This window comes from Maylandia zebra, linkage group LG10 (assembly GCF_041146795.1).
Source record: "Maylandia zebra isolate NMK-2024a linkage group LG10, Mzebra_GT3a, whole genome shotgun sequence".
In the NCBI taxonomy this organism is placed as follows: domain Eukaryota; kingdom Metazoa; phylum Chordata; class Actinopteri; order Cichliformes; family Cichlidae; genus Maylandia; species Maylandia zebra.
In genome coordinates this window covers 4,943,101-4,962,375 of record NC_135176.1, presented here as the reverse complement: position 1 = coordinate 4,962,375, position 19,275 = coordinate 4,943,101, and the positions used below count along the sequence as shown (strand labels likewise).

At 37.7% G+C, this 19,275-nt stretch overlaps 1 protein-coding gene across 4 annotated transcripts in view; it reads right to left on the bottom strand.

Annotated features, from left to right (window-relative positions):
- The window catches only part of pknox2 (pbx/knotted 1 homeobox 2), a 105,048-nt gene that overhangs the window by 9,399 nt on the left and 76,374 nt on the right, over positions 1-19,275 (bottom strand). For all 4 annotated transcript variants that reach the window (XM_004567451.3, XM_004567452.3, XM_076888921.1 and 1 more), the window contains 4 exons: positions 9,337-9,508; positions 4,648-4,833; positions 4,324-4,459; positions 2,580-2,677 (listed from right to left, as the gene is read on the bottom strand). In XM_004567451.3, the coding sequence (XP_004567508.1) occupies positions 2,580-2,677; positions 4,324-4,459; positions 4,648-4,833; positions 9,337-9,508 (592 nt within the window). The remainder of the gene's footprint in view (positions 1-2,579; positions 2,678-4,323; positions 4,460-4,647; positions 4,834-9,336; positions 9,509-19,275) is intronic.

The window sequence follows — 19,275 nt, the reverse complement described above, 5'->3', positions numbered from 1 at the left end:
TCGGGGCTTGTCGGCAAAGTGGCGAAGGGGCTGTGTTCAATTCCCAGCACGCATGTAGAACTCAGCACCAGCTGGGTCACTGTTACTGTCACAGAATTACATGAAACTGAGCCGCTCTTCAAACCAACACAGAACACTGTTAAATTTCTCTGCCCCATTTCTTTTCTTTTCCCCCCATTCAGAAAAGGCAAGTGTACAGCCTGTTGATTGGCTCTGCTTGGAGCCTTGGTTCCAGCATGGAGCCGTTCTTTGTCATAAATTTGTTTGAAATCTCCACAACAACAGAGTGGGCGGAGATTGTTAAAGTAAACCTTAAATTCCAAACACAATGAATTTGTAATAATTAAACTGCTGTTCATACAGATCGATATATAGCCTCTTACACCCACAACTCTATTTTCTGTAATAGAGTTATGCTATGAAATCACAATCAAGGTTAGATTACCGCTAATGCCAGACACACAATTTATTAAGAAACCACATTTTTTTATTCATGTTTTTATGTTCATCCAACTTTCATCCAATATATTTTGTCTGTTCTTCAGCTGTTGGTGTCTTAAGTCTTTGTTGTGACTGTATCTTGTACATAGACATAGGAAGGGTTCAAGTACCTGATACTCTATGCTTTAGAGGAGCCTTTGTACTCCTTCCCAAACAGAGATGAGGCGCTACACAACAAAAGAAAAGTCATAAAGGTTTGAAAAGGTGATAGTCCTCTCCTACCTAAACCACTCAAAAATTAGTCCCTGGGTATCACTCCTACAGTAAAATTATGATGATAAAGTATTTTTGCCTATATAATGACTACTTTAAAAGTCTTAGAGAAAGACAAAATGTTATACAGTATGAGTAATTTGCCAGCTTGTAGGAAGGCTGATACTGAAGGCTACTAAAGAACCTAATACTGAATGTCCTAGTCTTTTATATACGTCATAGTCAGTGGCTTTAGTAGTAGTAGTAATACTGTCATACTGTCTGCTTTGTTTATGACTACTTTGGTTAATTTCTTGTGCCTCTCTGTATTTTTTCTTGTATATTATGTGCTTCCGTGTCTATTTTTGTAGTTGTCATTATGTTCTGTCTTATTTTGATACTTTTCTTGAAACCATTTTGTTATTTTGCCTTCAGGCCTTGCCTGTTTTCTCTCTTTAAGTGTTCTCTAATTGTTGCCCTGAATTTAAGAACAGTAATATATTACTGTTAGGATACTCCTTTCTCAGAATGATTTGTTGATTCAAATGCTACGGTGAGGGTACTGACAGAGACTAAAAAGAGAAATCATTGTTAACTTGTTAAAGCAAATATCTAGTCAGCCATACACTCAGTGGCAGCAACTCAGTGCATTTAGGCATTTGCATTTGGGTATGGTTGTGGAACTTGTACAATTGTTTCACACTTGAACAATTTCTCAAGGTGTTCCAACTTGTAGAAATCTGCAATTATCACATTACTGATTCAATGTGAGGTAGATAATAAGTGTTTTGTGACTTGTAGACTAAACTGACTTCCAAGGTGCACACAGAAGAGTTGAAAGAGGCTAAAGCTCTGGCAAATTTTAAAACAATTTAAAAAATCATCAGGGTAAAAAACAACTTTTTAAATAATACATTTTAAATAAGGCTAAAAAATAAGATATCCCTAACACAAACATAAGGGAACCTATAATATACATTTGCACGAGCCCTTCTTGTCTAAAATACTTCATCTATTAATTACAAGGCGTTTTGTCCTAAACATACAGTTTGGCTAACTAATTTGACACATTGTCCGTATTATTCTTATGTTATTTACTGTGCATAACAGCAAGCTTCAATGTTAATATTCCATATGATATTCATCACTATTACTGTGTGGATCATCTGTTCACTTTTTGGCATTCACTTGTGAGTCAACAGACCCTTCCTTTGAAGGTTCTGTTGCCTTCAGAGTAATGATTTTCTAAAATAAGTATCCTCATATTTACAACAAACCAACAGTCACAGAGCAGGCATACAGCAAATGTCCCAGCTATTCTAAACAATTCCAGAAGCTTTTTGACAATCTAAATTGAACTAAAATACTAAAACCAGAAATCTGCCCCTGTGCAATAAAAAAAAAATTCAGTCATTCATATGAGTTTCTAAATCTTTTGGCGATAAAACATTTGTGATCCTAATATTTCCTGTTCATAAAAATTCTGAAATATTTTACTTCTGTTCTGTTCACATCTCAAATGTCCTGTACTTTTTGTTTTTAACAAAAGGTTTTTGAACAATGAAAAATGAATGACTAAATGAATTAGTCTTTTGTATGAGATCCGAGATTTATTTCTTGTATCTACCTAAATCACATCATCCACAAATTTGTCTTTAACTGATATTCATCTGCAGTGGCATGGTATCACAAAGGCTCCCCAAACATCAGGGGAATAAACAATTTCTATTTTGTTTAGCAGCAGGAGGCTATGTTCAGACAGACAATGAAAAGACCCACTGGGGAGGTCTGAGAGATGTAAAGAACAAATTGAGACCATAGGTGGTGAGGGCACAAGGAGGAGTGACAACGTTGGCCAGAAAGCATTGTGGTTCAGACAGCTTTACCTGTGAGTTCTGGATCTGAATGGTTCCCGGAGGCAGCGCCTGAGTTAACACTTGCCCTTGCGATGTCACCATGGCAACTGGCTGGTACAGGGTCCCACCTGAGGGGATAATTTGCTGCCATGAGTATCAAGTGTCTTCAGCAGCTACTAGAAGCCAGATTCTACACTAGCACCAGAGCTTATTAACTGCTTGTCAGCCTTGCAATCAAACACACAGCAAACAAGAGACTAAATGATAAATTCAAAGTGCATTACTGCCCTTTAACCCAGAAAAAAAACACAGAGAACAAGGAGAAGGAGGAGTGTGTTTTTGCTGCTGGCTTAATTAGCCTTGATCAAGACACTCTTATCACAGTCTGTTTGAGCTCTTCAGTATGTCGTGATCAAAGGGAGAGACATTGATTTATTTTGGGTTAAAAGGATTTTCCAGAGGGCAGGATTAACATTTCACTGTACAGGCTTGACATTACAAGAACCTGCCAGCCAAGCTCTCTGTGATGGATACTTATCATGACCCTCTGATACCAGCTATACAAAACACAGCCACAAACATGTAGCTAATGATATGTGTATATAATAGCAATGGAATAGTAAACATGCGTGTATACTGATTGATCAAAAGCATGCTAATGACTATTTTTATTTGTCATTATGCTCAACAAACAATTGAGTTTTATACTAATAATATGAAAATGCTTTATAATGATAACCCCAAAATGACGCAAAGAAAAAAGATCAAAGTCAAACTGATAAACACAGTGCAAATAATAAGAAAAGTATTCATTTGAAGACCAACACAGAGAGACTGAGGAGGAGCTTCTTCCCGCAGGCGATACGGTCTCTCAATCACACCACCACACAGTACTGACCCACACATATGGTTCTTACACACACACTGGACTTTCTGGACATTGTTTTTTTGCACAACACTGGTCACTATATTCTTCATTTCCAGTTAATACTTGTACAGCTGCTGTTATTGTGTATATATTTATTTATATTTAGATTTCTTCATACATTCTTATATAGTTCTATATTGTGTATTGTGTATTTTGTTGTACAGTTATTTTATTTTCAACTTTAATTTATATATTTTATCTTATTCTTCCCAGTTAAATTTACCCTTCATTCTAATTTGTGTTGTACAGTTATTTAATTTTTAACCTTAATTTATATTTTATTCCTTCCTAGTTAAATTTACCCTTTTTAATTTTTCATATTTATTTCCTATCTTATTCATAGCCTTTCCTTTTTTGTTTTCTTTAGGTCACGAGCAGTTGTCCAAGCATTTCACTACATATCGTACTGTGTATGACTGTGTACGTGACAAATAAAATTTGAATTTTGAATTTGAATTTGAATATGATAGTTATTAAAAGTCAGGAAATGGTGCTTTGGATAGCTGGTGTCAAATATTTCCTCTGATCAGAACGAGAGAGAAAATGTGGAGTACTATTTGAAAGTGTTGAGAGTGATTGGGCTAAGGCTCAGGTAAGTGTGCAGAAAACAACAGAACCACCTATGCGATTTTATTTATTTATCATTAGCTGTATGTCACTGACTGTCCCAAAATCTATGGAGACCCTATTTAGAGGTGGTAGTTTACTGAATAAGTTACACTGAGTTTTACATTTTTGTAGCACCTCTTCTTCACACATTGGGTCATAGAGCCATATGGAAAAAAAAGGTCGATAGTGTCAGGCCAAATTTTGTTTTATAGTGCTCATGTGAATTGACACGCTTACCCGAGACCACTTGAGAGTTGATGGTGGTCATGGCGACATTCCCCTGTTGCAGCCCTCCAGCAGGCACCACAATCCCTGAAGGGTTAACAGAGCTGGAGACAGAGGTCATGGATGGAGAGGAGGTCTGAATTAGTTCCTGGGGGATAACAGAGGGAGACACTGGTGAGCAACTCTAAGGGGGGGAAAGCTATTGCTTGTGTGTGATAACCAACAGCAAAATTTACCTGCTGATGAATGGCGTATCAAGGGAAACACTACATTACTGCATTATTACGCTAGGTACCATTAAGGAACTCTAAGCTCCACGGTGGGTCCATCACTGACCTGCTGCATGCTGAGACTGGTGTGTGACGGAGAATAGGGCCCTCCGAGGTCATTACGGAGGAGGTTATCGCTGTGCATCTTGGTCTTGAGACAAGTGATGTAACGGTTGCAGAAGTCCTTACAAAGCTCATTGACCTTCTCTAGTTCGAGTAGGTGGATTCGCAACACCTGAATGGCCTTTACCATCTGAGAGCAGCAAAGACAAAATATGAAACAGATCACATTCACCTTCTAAAACACTGATGACTTTTAGCGAACACCTTACCTTTAAAACACCAGGTTAACAACCATGAACAGAAGAATACGTTTGATGTTGGTCTCATGGATATTGCTGGCATTTGGTTTTATTGCAATTTATGTTACAAAGATCTGTAACGTCTAATGTCAAAATCAAAAATCATTGGTAATGGTATTTACAGATGCAGACTGCTGACTGACCTGCATCACTGATCCGTATATATATTAATACATTTTGGAATAAATGCAAATCTTCTGGTTTCTTGTTGTAATTATTTAACTTCTGGTACCCATCCGTAATGCTGGGTAATGTCTTTAAAACAGAGTCCAGGTAACAGATTAAAAAATCCTTAATACGGAAGACCCACGGGGGCCTGAGTGACTCAATAAACATTTGGGAAGTGCATCACATTCAGTAAAACAAACTAAAAAAAACATCTGGAGCCTTTCCACTCAATGTCTGTGGACTACAAATGTTTTTACATTAAGCATCATCATCATCACAGTAGTGTGTGAGTGAAGTGTATGTGTTAAGGCTGTCAAGGTTTAGTTCTATTTAGATTAGTTAACAAGCTGCCATGTTCTTCATGCTCTTCTAATTTTACCAAGACATGCACCAGTATCAAAGTGCATACTGCACTCTGGCTGTAAGATTAAGTTTTTCTTGGTCTGCAACTTTGCAGTACATTCCTATACAGGGTTCTAGTGGCTGTGCTTTTAAGATTACATATCCTGGCTAAGTCATTCACCAGTGTCTTGGCAGTTGTTTTGGGGTCTTTATACACATCTCACTATTTGTCTTTTCAGACTCTTTAAATTATTTCACTTGCTAACTCTGTCATGTTTGGTCTGTAATTTCTTGATGACACATCTCACTCCAATCCTTGGCACTTGGAAATGCTGTGATAACTTTGTATATCCATTTCTTCCTTTGTGAGCAACTATTTTCTCAACTGTGAACTCATTTTGTTTGTTTTTTGTTTTCCTTGTCAGGTGACAGCTCAAACCCTTGCTGAAGTTTTTTTTCTGTGTATGATTTGGAAGATAACCCTCGGGTTTCACTTGATTTTACAGCATTACAAATTTAAAGCGCATGACTGCAGCGCAGTGCACGGTGGTTGGTGCTTAGTTTTTCAGGGTACTCATAATATCGACCCAGCTAAATTTTTGTTTTTAAATAGTTATATTAATTTATGCAAGTAGAAATACTGTATGCTTTGTGAAGAAAATAATTATATTTAGAAGTTCTATAAGAAGTATAAGACTTTGAAAGCCATTTACACAGTTTTCAATAGACCAGTGTCTAATATTTAACAACTCCAATTCGTTGCAGTTGTGTTGCTAAGGAACAGCCTATTTAAGGATAAACTGCTGATAGCTACTGAGAAGAAATGAGAAACATGATTTTTGTTTTGCGTTGTTTTTCTACTAAGTTATGATCTGTCATTGAGTGAAATTTGGTTTGTTGGTTTGGCTGAAGTGACAACAGGAATCACTGACAATATATATATATCATCAGCTGCCTGGCTTTTCTTCACTCTGTGTGATACAAGATGGCACACCTTCAAAGTTGCCATCCAAGGTCAACAGAATGGTCAGAAAAGCACTTGGCCAAGGAGGAGATAAATCAGCTAATTAAACTGCACTTGCTTAATCAAGGGACCAGTAACTCTTGTCCTCATCGCAGCCAGTCAGGCCCAGCGTAGCATTACTGCCCTATGGAAGAGTTAGTGTCCTCTGGCAGAGACGCCTATTCCCATTACCTCATAAAACACACAGATGCAGGGTTAATTGACTGTTCAGCACTTGTCAGCCTGCAAGTACTGTAATGAGAAGAGTGCACTTTTTTCCTAATTCCTTGTCTGTGTCTTTGTGTCTGTCTGGCTTCAACTCCTCCCCCCCTTTTGTCATAGAAGATTATCAGCTTCCTCCTTCTCGTAATTTATAATTATTTCTAACTGTTGTGCACAGAGAAGATGGGAAAATTACTTTAAAAAGGACTGAATACTTGGGAATAGCAAAAATGGGATTCAATGCAGACACAGAGCCACATCTGTTAAGATTTATGTTACAAAAAAGAGGTTCAGGAACAGAAAAGTTGGCCGCCAGTAGGAAGACAGGCAGTAATTGCTTGAAAATACTTAATTTTAGTGAAGTTTTTTATTAGTTTTAGTATTAGTTTGAGTCTTTAAATTTTATTGTATGATTTAGAAAAATCAGTAGAGGCCTTAGAATACATTTTTTTAAGGTTGTTGACTCAGTCTTGTAAACATCCAAAGTCTCAGTTAACACACCCATTAATGGCTCATCAGGCAAGCCGTAATACAATTTTTACCAAACTAACAAAAAAAAAGAGAAAGAGAATTTTTTCTCTTTATTTTTATATTTCACAAAATCATTTCATTTAGTTCTAGTTTTATTTGAGTTAAATAAAAAGTTTTTAGTTTAGTTTTAGTTAAATAAAAATAACCTTGGTTATGGCATCAGTCTGCACTCTGTTTAAAAGGAAAAGAAAAGGGTGAATTCAAAAATATATTCACAGTCTATTCATACAAAAGCATACAAAACACAACAAGACAGAATAGCTGTGGAAGTGACAAACTAAAGAATTCTTAAAAGAAGTGGAGGACTCTTCGGTGTGTGAGGGAGAAAAGGTTCCAGTTAATGTGTGTTCTGTCGCATGGTTCATATAATACTGTAGCTGTATGTTTGTTATAGGTTTTTCATTTTTCTCTTCTTTAAATCACCTCTGTTGAGTTTTCTGAACTTTTTTAAGAGTTTTTTTTTTCTTTTTACTTCCATTGTTCTTTATTCAACCTTTATTGTGAGCATCTTTCCATTTGCTGGTGTTTCCTGAAGTTGCAGTACATGCAGTGTATGACCTCTTAGGGCTACTGCAGTTATAGTTGTATATAAAAATATAAAAGGCAGCTGTGGCTAAAAAGGTAAAATAGCTCATGTACTTATTAAGGATAATAAAAAAAACTGTACTCAGAAGGTAAAAAAACAGTAGAAATTACTGCATTACGTATTAATTACTGTTACATATTCATTTGAAAGAGCATCGGTACCAACAGTGCCATCTTCAGACACGCAACTTCACACAGCAGGCACACTGACCTTCCCCTCATTAGGAGCTGTTTCTCACAATAACACTTTGTGAGAAATTTTGAGAGGTCACTAAAGCTCCCATTTGAACAATATTAAAGTTTGACCAGCATATACACTAATGTTAGCTTTTTCAACTATTAGCAATTACCTGATAGCAACCGTAGCCATCTGTTATCATTAAAATAGCAGCTAGCAACTGGCTAATAATAGAACCTTAACATTAGTCTGCAATGTTAAAACACTGTGTTAGTTTAACAGGATAACACCTTTATTTGTATCTAAAAAGTTCAACATCAACTGAGAAAAGTTTATCAGATACTCCAACAGCCTACTTCATACATTCTATTGGATCTGGATCATCAGCTGGATCAGCAATGTAATATACATAAATATATCCATCCATCCATCCATTCATTTGCTTCCGCTTCTCCTTTTCAGGGTCGCGGGGGGAGCTGGAGCCTATCCCAGCTGTCATAGGGCGAGAGGCGGGGTACACCCTGGACAGGTCGCCAGTCTGTCGCAGGGCCAACACACAGGGACAGACAACCATTCGCACTCACATTCACTCCTATGGGCAATTTGGATTAATCAATTGACCTATCCCCACAAGCTGCATGTCTTTGGACTGTGGGAGGAAGCCAGAGTACCTGGAGGGAACCCACGCAAACACGGGGAGAACATGCAAACTCCACACAGAAAGACCCAGGCCTGATGGTGGAATTGAACTCAGGACCTTCTTGCTGTGTGGCAACAGTGCTAACCACCGTGCCACCGTGCTGCTATAAATATATATAAAATATAAAAATATAAAAGTCACCGCGATCGTGGCTCAAGAGTTGGCATTTTATCTTGTAGTCTCAGTCATTGTGTCCTTGGGCAAGACATTTCACCCGTTGCCTACTGGTTGTGGTCAGAGGGCCCATTGGCGCCAGTGTCTGGCAGCCTCACCTCTGTCAGTGCACCCCAGGGCAGCTGTGGCTACAATGTAGCTTGCCATCACCAGTGTGTGAATGTGTGAGTGAATGGGTGAATGTAGTGTGAAGCACTTTGGGGTCCTTAGGGACTACGTAAAGTGCTATACAAATACAGGTCATTTACCGTTTACAGTGTATAAGGCAAAAATAGAGTCTGTACAAATAGTATAGTGAGCTTGAAAATTAATATTTGGAATGACAACCTTTATTTTTCGACACAGTCTTTGGCTAACTTTCTTGTACTTAAGGAATTGTTCCCCAGGTTCTAAAGTTCTTCTTCATGCACTGCTTCAGTAATGTTGAGGTCTGAATTCAGAGGACACCGATTCATGACTGATGCTTTAACACATGTGATATGTTGACTTACCAAGTTGTCCAATTCTGGATCTTCGCTAAAGAAGGGTTTATGTTCTCGTTCCTGCTGGTGCACAAAGTTTTCTATGTCCACATCAAAGCTGGCTGACGTGATGCATTCAGATCCCTGTGTGGCCTGTTCACATTTCTCAAACAGCAATGCTAGCAGGGGAAACAATGGATGCCTGAGGAAAAAAGATAAAGAGGCACAGTAGGTGTCAGTTTCTAAAATTGTTAATATTATCTTTTCTGCTGTGAACAGAATCTTTCTATAAAGATCAATATAATTGCTTGAAGGTGAGGTCAGTGCTGAAGAGACTCTCTTTTCTACCACTCTAGTTGTTAAGGATGTCTTAACTACATAAAAAAACAACTCTAATCTTCACTTAGTCCATCATTCAATCAAATTTCAACTCAATTTAACCTATATAATGCCAAATCATACCAACAATCACCACAAGGCACTTTATATTGTAAGGTAAAGATCCTATGATAATAAAGCGAAACCCCCAACAAATAAATAACCCCCTTTGAGCAAACATATGGTTATAGTGGAATGGAAAAACTCCCTTTTAACAGGAATGGACCTTGCAAAATTTTAGACCTTTAACTTTAAACAAAGTGCTTCTGCTATTTTGCTTGTACTTTAGCTACTCCAGGCTTAGCCACATGACAGCTGTGTGGTCACCGTGCTCATTCTCACGTTCCTCCAAACTGCAACAAATTATCTGTGATTAATTGCTTTTGCTCTGATGAAGATAACTGTTTTAGTTACAACACCAACAGCATGGTTTACTTTTAGAACCGACTTGCACCTGCATAATACAATTGAAAAATTCAATTTGTGTTAATTTCAGTCACTTTATCTTACATCTTGATAAAGACGTTTTCCAGTCAGAATGCGGACAACTATCAGTTGTAACACCTACGAGTTTGTCCCAATTCAGCCCCATAAAATAAATCACTCCCTGTTATAATCTCTTACATTGCACTACTGCCAGCTCCTCCATAATCTCAAACTCTTTTGTTATCCCTCATACAGCCTGTGTTCAGAGTCAGGAAGTCTTGCTCTGACTTGATTTTGACTGAGTACCAGTGTGAGGGTGTATACTGGGTGTATTTCTAGGTTGACCCACGGAGACTGATTTAGGTGCTTTCAGTTGGAACTATGTTGAAGTCAGTACCCTGGATTTCGAACACCATACCTTTCCAGGTGTGGGTTAGATTTAATGACTAAATCACAATCTGAGAAAAAAAAACTTAACATGAAATGTTGTCACAGCACAGCACAGGCTGCATATAAAACATTACTTTAAAAAAATAATTTGCTGCATTGTATGCTTTGACAACAACATTATGAATGAGGAAATGAATAATCAGCTATCATAATAATTCAGGTGCAGCAGGAGGGAAGGAGTTCGAGAGAAACTTAAAGAATATCTGACAATCAGTAGGTTTTTGTAGAGTCTGTTACCTCAGTAACTGACATAAATTGAAGTTAAATGTCTTTCTATAGCAGAAAACCTGGAGTTGCCCTCAGCAACTCCTGGGCAAACAAACTCTGTGTTGTTTGCTAATCCTACTTCCTGGAATAGGGCCCAAGTGTAACCCAACTAGAAAATTGTTCTTTTTCATAACGTCATATTGTTTTTCATGTTTCATAATAATAATGTTTTCATAATGATAACTGTGTGCAACAAGTAGAGGTAAGGCATTAATTTGGCACACCAATGGAAAATAGTTTTCAGTAAGATATGCCCATGCTTCTTTGCTCATAGCTACTCCAGGGTGAGGTGGCAGCACATTGGAGCACCGTAACCGTTTAAACATTAAAGCTTACTGTCTAAAGGAGACATGGAAGTCACTTTAGTTTATCATCAACGGGTAAGAAGAGACCAATCAAGTCTCCAGAAATTAACATTACAATTTCTAAAAGATCCCTCAGACCTCTGCAGGGAGCGTAGGAGAGTCTAAAGTTTTTCAGTCACGAGTTTTGTCTTTCTCTAATGTCCATCAGTAACAAATATGGATTTTTAGAATTTTTTTTCCTGTTGGTAGCACCTATGTTGTAGAAGAATACCTGTTCAATCACTAAAATTTCACTTTGATCTGCAAAAGCTAAAGCGATTTATATGTCTTCTATATTTTGCAATGGGACAGGTGATTCATTTTCTGTGTAAGAATAGTCTGTAAAATCATTTTAGGTTGATTAGACTGTAGATTGCTAAGTGGTTAGTTATATTGTATATTGTTATAAGACCATACAATAATACAGAGAAACCCCCAACCCAACACATGACCCCCTAAGAGCAAGCATTTAGCAATCTGCACAAACAACGCTAATGCAACTAGAAGCGCAGAACCCGAGAGTGATGTCAAAGCTAAGTCTGTCCTGACCGTAGCCAAGCAGAGCTTCCACTTCAACAGAGGACATCACTACTATCATTGCGATAGTAGTCATGCTTGGTTTATTTCAGCCTCCATTTCTATCTGTAACTGGTTCTACAAAAGACTAAATAGTCTGGTTCTTATATAGTGAGCATTCAAAGCACTTTATACAACTTACATCATTCACACATATGTGTTTTCTAACGTTCACACTATGAATGCATCAGAGACCAACTTGGGGTTCAGTATCTTACCGGAGGATACTTAGAGCAGGTCTTCTATCAATTGGAAGGTTGGCGAATCAATATCTGCTCCTGTTTACAGTCTGCAAACCTCTCTTCTAAGCTACAGTCAGCATGGCCACAACAGTTTTCTGCGATGTGCTCTTTGATGAAGTTTACAGGTTTACACTGTTAAACGGTAATTATATGGCATCTCAGGTCATGTTAAAATGTACCCCAAAAAGGATGTATGCAGCAGTGTGACCTGGGCTCATGGCCAACTAACTCAAATGGCAATTAGCCAATGGTACTGTGAACAATTTGCCACTCGATACCACATACGCACACATTAGACTTGTCAATAGGGACAAGAATTTAAAACATATTGTAATATAAGCTGTACTCCAAGGACTCCTAATGCCCTTGTCCTACTTTTAACAGTGTGGTAGCTCTGTGAAGTACTTATAGTGGACAGGATATGGTCCAGTAACGGCACAGGGCTTCAGAGAGTTATCTAAATTGTTCCATTCTGTCTTTCACAGAGAACGACATTTGGATACTGTACAAGGATCTATAGTGTGCTGCTGTATACAGTACATGTTACATTATTGAACACACCCACTCGCCCCACTTTGATTCCAGGGGTACTTGGGAAGACAAATGGATTATAACAAAAATTTTGTGTAGCTAATTATACAATCCTGAAAGCTGCTTACACATGGCATATTTTATATTCATATTCCATGGTTTTAAATGTACAACATATATGTGAAGGCTTGGGGGAATGGTGATGCGTTTACTGTTTTAAAATACGAAAAGGCATTGATTTGATTGATGGTGTCTTGTATTTACTACATGCATAATAAATACTGCTTGGAGCTAAAAGCCACATTTAGGAGTGAAGAACTTTCATTCTTACATTTAAGCACATTTATGTAGAATCTGAATGTGGCTGTATAACTTTTAAATTAATATTGATTGCATAAAGTTTTGTTTCATAAAGACACAATGATGATGAAAATTGATGCAGTATACTTTTTAATTCCATTCAACTGTAAACCATACAGGCAAACATATCAATCACAGATCCTATCAGCTTTCACATAATGATGTAAATGTTGATGTCCCTCTGGGGACAAGTGGCAAAATTTGGGTGGAGACATCTAATATTTTATTTTTAGTATTTTCTTGATTCATACCACAACAAGCAAGTACTCAGGAAACTTTATAACAGATATGCAAGTTACAAAAAGTTTTCATTTTAAGCATCATCAGCAATGTTATAGATAAAGTTGTAAAACAATAGTAATGGGATTAGTTATTGTTGCATTTGACTTAGGAGATGCTAATATGCAAAGTGGTTCACTGCTATGACTTACAGAAGCACTTAATTATACTCATTCACTGTCTGTATAAGTCCATCATACTTCCCGTGTTAGCTTCTTTTGGTTTACTTTTATACTTTCTCCCTTCTTTTCCTATCATTGTAAAAATGACTGTATTCAATATTTTCTCTCCGTTCTAATACAATTTGCAAATTCTGATCAATTTAATTTATGTTTTAATCTGAAAAAATATACAAACACACCGTTCGGCCTTAAAGGTGAAGTTGTTAATGTTTTGTTTTTTAACCATCACTGGTTGAAAAGTAATAACCCTTGAGAATTAGAATTCAGTGTCCTTAGCCAAGGAGCCTCATACTGGAAATGTTTAATGTATTTCTATCTGCCATTGAGAATCACACAAAACTGGCACTCCACATGGAGTTCCTCTGGAGTCAATTAGTGGTCGTTTGTTGTTTACTTTCAATATAGAACTCAGGATTGCGGTTTCACCAACAAAATACATTATGGGACTGTTCTTCATGAAAGTCTGAGTGAATGGATTAGTGGAACATACCAAGATAAAGGTATGTAAGTCTGATGTCATTAGCCATTTCTGGGTCCAAACTCCTCTTCAGCTCTGAAAGTCAAACGAACACTGCGGCATCACTGAGAATTACAAACTGTCTAAATTCTTTCATCTTTAATAAAGTGATCAGTGTGGCTGCTCTACCAGGTGTAACAATTACGTTTAAAATCCAGGCATCCATGAAAACAAAATTTGTGAAATTTATGAGTTAGAAGTTAGCTCACTACTTTCCACCTAAACATAACATACCATGTTCTGACTGAGGGATTTCTGAAAAAATTAAAACGTACAGCTCTGCTATCACTTCTGACATAAACGATGACAGGAAACTAAACAGCAGGGACGTTTGTAGGGTTACTGAAGTTGAGCTAGCTGGTATATAATGATGTGGTACACGGTGGCTAGCTATACACCTACAGTATAGTTAGCATGGCTGCCCCACATATTAGCATAGTGAAGCTGGAGGATGAACGCTAACTTTTTTCCACTCAATAAAAGTAAATGCGAGGGTTCCCGATGGTTAGGGACACATGCAATTGTATGGTAGGATACTGTAAATGGACCAAACTTCACTCAGCAGAACAAATGAGATAATCCAGACACAATACAAGGTTAGTCATTAATTTACTGCTGCATGGGCTGGGCTGTAGTTACATTGTAAGGTTTAAAAAAATGAGCTTTAAAATTAATAGTGGCAATAAAAACCGAGAGAGAACGACAGTGATCACTGATGTTTTTAGAACAAAATGGCACATATTTCTGGCAGAAACACACGCATATATACACATTATTGTGTAACTGGAGTGCAAGTGTGGAGCAAGCCTTCAACTGAATACACCTCCAGGCTGGTCCCCCTGGTGGATACACAAGACATTACCACTAGTATTCCTAAATGCTGCTTAGGGGCGTTACTACTCATGGTTGCATGGTCCATGTCACAGGAGGGTCATCTATCAGCCGGCAATCGATCAGGATTCCACTAGGCATCCATCATGGTCCTGTCAGGGATGAGGCAACTATTTTAAGTGGCTGTAACTGTAAATCTCAAAACAAGGTGACTGTTTCTGGTGAACACTGTGAACCTTTCAAACAATAAATGAACTGATTCTTACATATCGCTTTTCTACTCTTCCATAGCACTGAAAGCCCTTTATACAACATGCTACATTCACACCCCTTCACAAAAGCACTTTCTTAAGTGCTTTTCAGTACTTCCCAGCTAACATTCACACTCTGATGGCTGCATTGGAGAGCAACTTGGGGTTAATATCTTGCCCAAGTATACTTGGCGTGGAGACCAGGATCAAACCACAAACCTTCCAATCAGTAGATGACCTGCTCTACCTCCTGAGCTACAGCCAAGTTGATAGGATTTTAGTTCAGTGAGTGAGAACAAATGCAGTCAAACACAAAGCTTCTTTATATAAAGATTCTACAGTTCCAGTTAACTGGATAGCAAGCTAACCCACGAGTTTTGATGAGAATGTCCAGCCTGATTCGAAGACTGCACTTTTGTTGCATTTCATTTGCCTTGGAAACTGGATGACAGATCTGGGAGTGATGCTACTCCTTGCTGAGCATGTTCCAGTAGTAAAGTCAGAAAGGCAAAGAAAAACAGGATTTGTTTTGCTCATTAGCAAGGCAGAGGCATTCATACATCACTAGCAATACAACACTGCCAAAAGAAAAACCTTAAACGCAGCACTGCAACACATTCACAGACAAAGCTGTGCTGTGCAATACTGTGCACAAATACACAGTAGTCGCAGTGTAGATTACAAGTTCTTCAGTTTTACTAATGTTTACACACACACACACACACACACACACACACACACACACACACACACACACACACACACACACACACACACACACACACACACACAGAAGATGAAACAACTTTTGGTTTCATACTATCTTATTAATAAATATGACTTGTTTTTCTGATTGTCTATTTGACTTTTACAATTCCTTGGCTGGTTCTTTGCTTAATATTTATTGCTATTATTTTTCACTTTCATTCTATAGACTATAAACGGTAAATCGACAGGAACTTATGTAGTGCTTTTCTACTCTAACTGAATGCTTTGAGCACTTTTAAAATTATGGTAGGGAATTGTGGCGGTATGGACCCTACTCAGGCTCTAACCCATGGCTCTCATTTCTAGCCTTTAATAGTCAACTATATTATACTCTAATCTCCCTGATCCCAATTTAATACTGCTCCCTCAGCCTACGTGCCAGGAATATTAAACAGGACGGTCACGTGCACACTGGAGAGATGCTGCATTTTTTGTCTGGTATCTGCTTGAGTTGGTTTGGAGAAGAATCCAGGTGGGGGAGAGAGAGAGGTTTATTTAGTCTTAGATGTAGTGTTATTTTTATTACACAATCTGATTAATTTTGACAATTTTCTGAGTTTATTTAAACTCATATTTTTACTAAGCTCCGATATCTACTCAAAGATAACGCAAATGACATATTAGCCCACAAGTGTCAGCAAACTGATACTTTCCTTGTCTTATTAGACATGCCCGTGTGATTTGTAAACATCAGACACAGAAAAAAATACTTGACTGCATCTATTAGCACAGTGCTGTCAAGGAGATCTGGCCTTACGGGGCTTAAAGCCTCAGGAGCATTGTGGCAAGAGCTAGAGAGTACACAACACCTTTAGTGGCTGGTAAATAAACAGGCAAATTGAAAGAAGTGATAACAGTAGGCAAGCTAAAAACAAAGCGAGCACGCCACTTAAAAGTGTTAACCAGATGACAGCTGAATTTCTTGCATGTCCAAGACAAGAAATTTAAATCACTTTGCATCAAGCTATTTCTTCAAATAACCTTAACACGATAACATGAGAGAAATATTTGATTTTGATCTCTTTCTATTGGTGAATACTTTAATAACAACTAGAATGTGATTATGCTTTTGTAAGGAGCTAAAAAAAAAAAATAGTGTCAGTACCCAAAACTATAAGCGGTGTTCCATCAGGAAAAGGAAAGCAGGCAATGCTTGCCTTATCAGATCTAAAAACAGACATAATGTTTTAACAGACATTAAAACGTATCACAGCCTTTCATCTCATAAAGCTCCTAACCTGTTTGCATCCATCATTAAAATTACTGTAATCTTGTGACTGCAGCTGGCTATTATTATTGAAAGCTCCGCTGTTTTGTACTCAAAAGAATGTAGTAGCTGTCTCCATCTCCTGTTCACAATGACCGGGGTGAGCAAGCTAAGAGGCCAGAAGCTTTTTTCTGGTGGTTTTGCGCATGAGCATTGTGGATAAACCTTTGGTCTCTTTGGTAAACTGATAGCAGGCAAGCAAGGTAGAACAGTACAAATGCAGACCACAAAGTGGTACTACCACTTTGTACTGTGTACAAAGTGGTCTGGAAACAAAATGGTGTGGAAACAGAGCAAGCACTCAGTTATTTATCATTGTAACAGATCAGTTTCGTCTTGCTTAACCACCTTGGCCAACATATGTCATGATAAATAAAACTAATAAAACAGGGAAGTTGAACAGAAATTATTAATTTGTTTTAATATATCCAAGGCCTCATGAAGAGCTTTTTCAGAGACCTCTGTTAATTTGGGGGAATATTTTTCTGCAGAATAATTCTTTTTATTTTCGATACTTTATGCACTTTTCATTGCTACAGTTTTATGTGCAATGAGAGTGTTTTCATAATGTTTTATTGCTTCTTTTCTTAAATTAGTGGTTTGAAAATGTCCTTGCCACTGTCAGATAGTAGTTAATTTTGTTTTTAGTAATATAATAGAATATAATAGATTTACATGTCTTCAGTCAGGAAGGAGTGCAGAAAGGTGAAAATGTCCATGAGAGTGCAGACGGCAGCACAAACGGTATGTTTTAATAAATACAGGTGAAACAAACAAAAAACAAACTTGCCAACTTGTACAGTAATTACATTTCATCTGAATTGTTGTTCCGAATGTGACATGTTTTGTTTTACTATTCATGCCATGTGCTGTAATTTTCAGTGACATTTGTAGTGAATGAGTAATAAAAAGCTCACTTGCATGTTAAAAAAGAAAACAGAGAGACATCTTTAACTGTACAGTTTTTATAGCTGATGATGCAAGCTATAGATTGAGACGTTTCATTTATCTGTTCTTCCTGCTGTTTGCATGTCATGTTTAATGACACTGACTCTAATTAGGATTTGCAAACAGTAAAGTTCATTAAACTGTTATACAACAGACTTTGTTGAGCTAAAGTGATAATGAAATCTAGAAACAAATTGTTTATGTATATGGTGAGATCTATATCTAGACAACAACAGCTTTGTAAAACCCATCCATTTGCATTCATTATATTTCATTTGCATTTAATTTTTCGTATATTTTCTTTGCCTGGCTTCTTGGCTTTAAACCACATTTCATATTGTTTAAATAAACACTTTTGTAGAAATCAAATGTTAGAAATTTCAGTCTAACATTTTGCAGTGTTTTTGGCAAAACAGATCATATAAAGTCTTTTGTTAAAGCAAACTACATCTGTGCGTTCTCTTGTGTAAAATCAAGTTCAGTGGATATGACAAAGTAATTATGGGTTTTGAGATTACTTTTGGAAATTCTAAGCTAACCGTTGCTGTCAGCAGTTCAATGTTGGTATATTCCAAAATCATGTAAAAGCCTAAAACTATCAAGGCACTATTGGTCTGCATGAGGAAGTCTGTCTCTGATGATGTTACACAATTGCACGCTGTTGGAGCTCACCAACTTTGAGTGAGGTCAAAACACCATCCTTCGGCACTTTCTATGACCTTTACACAGGAAGTTGGGATTAAGGTAGATGGGGTGTGAAAAGGCATGCATTTTTATGAATGTGAACATATGTATGTGTGTGCCAGTGTGTAGTCACACAGTGTGTGCTTTCCAGTCTCCCGCTACCTCCTCCAGCCATCTTGAGCACCCTCATGTTGACTGCCAGAAGCAGCGGTTCCTATCTGCAGTGCGACGGAATCGAGATTGCTGGCTGGGGGATCATTATGAGGGCCATAAAAGAGCGATTTACAGGACGGCCAGTGAGTGGAGTCATCACCAACCCCCCACCTCACCCCAACACACACACACACACACACACACACAGACACACACACTTTTTCCTGCACTGCACCATGCTGGATCACCAACGAAAAGCCCAAAATGGAGAATCAGAGGCGAGCGGAGAGCATGATGACTTAAACATGAAGGTGAGGCACGTGGCAGCTTTAGTGGAATCTGCTTTATGACCTGTGGATCTAAGCAAGGGAATAAGGTGCCAGTACATTTTTGATCAGATAACAGAACACAACAAAAGGTAGAGCACTTTCAAAAAGCACAAAAAATGTCTTGTCTTAAAGTGAAAAACACATACAGTATGTGGTACTTTTTTTTTTTTACATTTATTATTATTT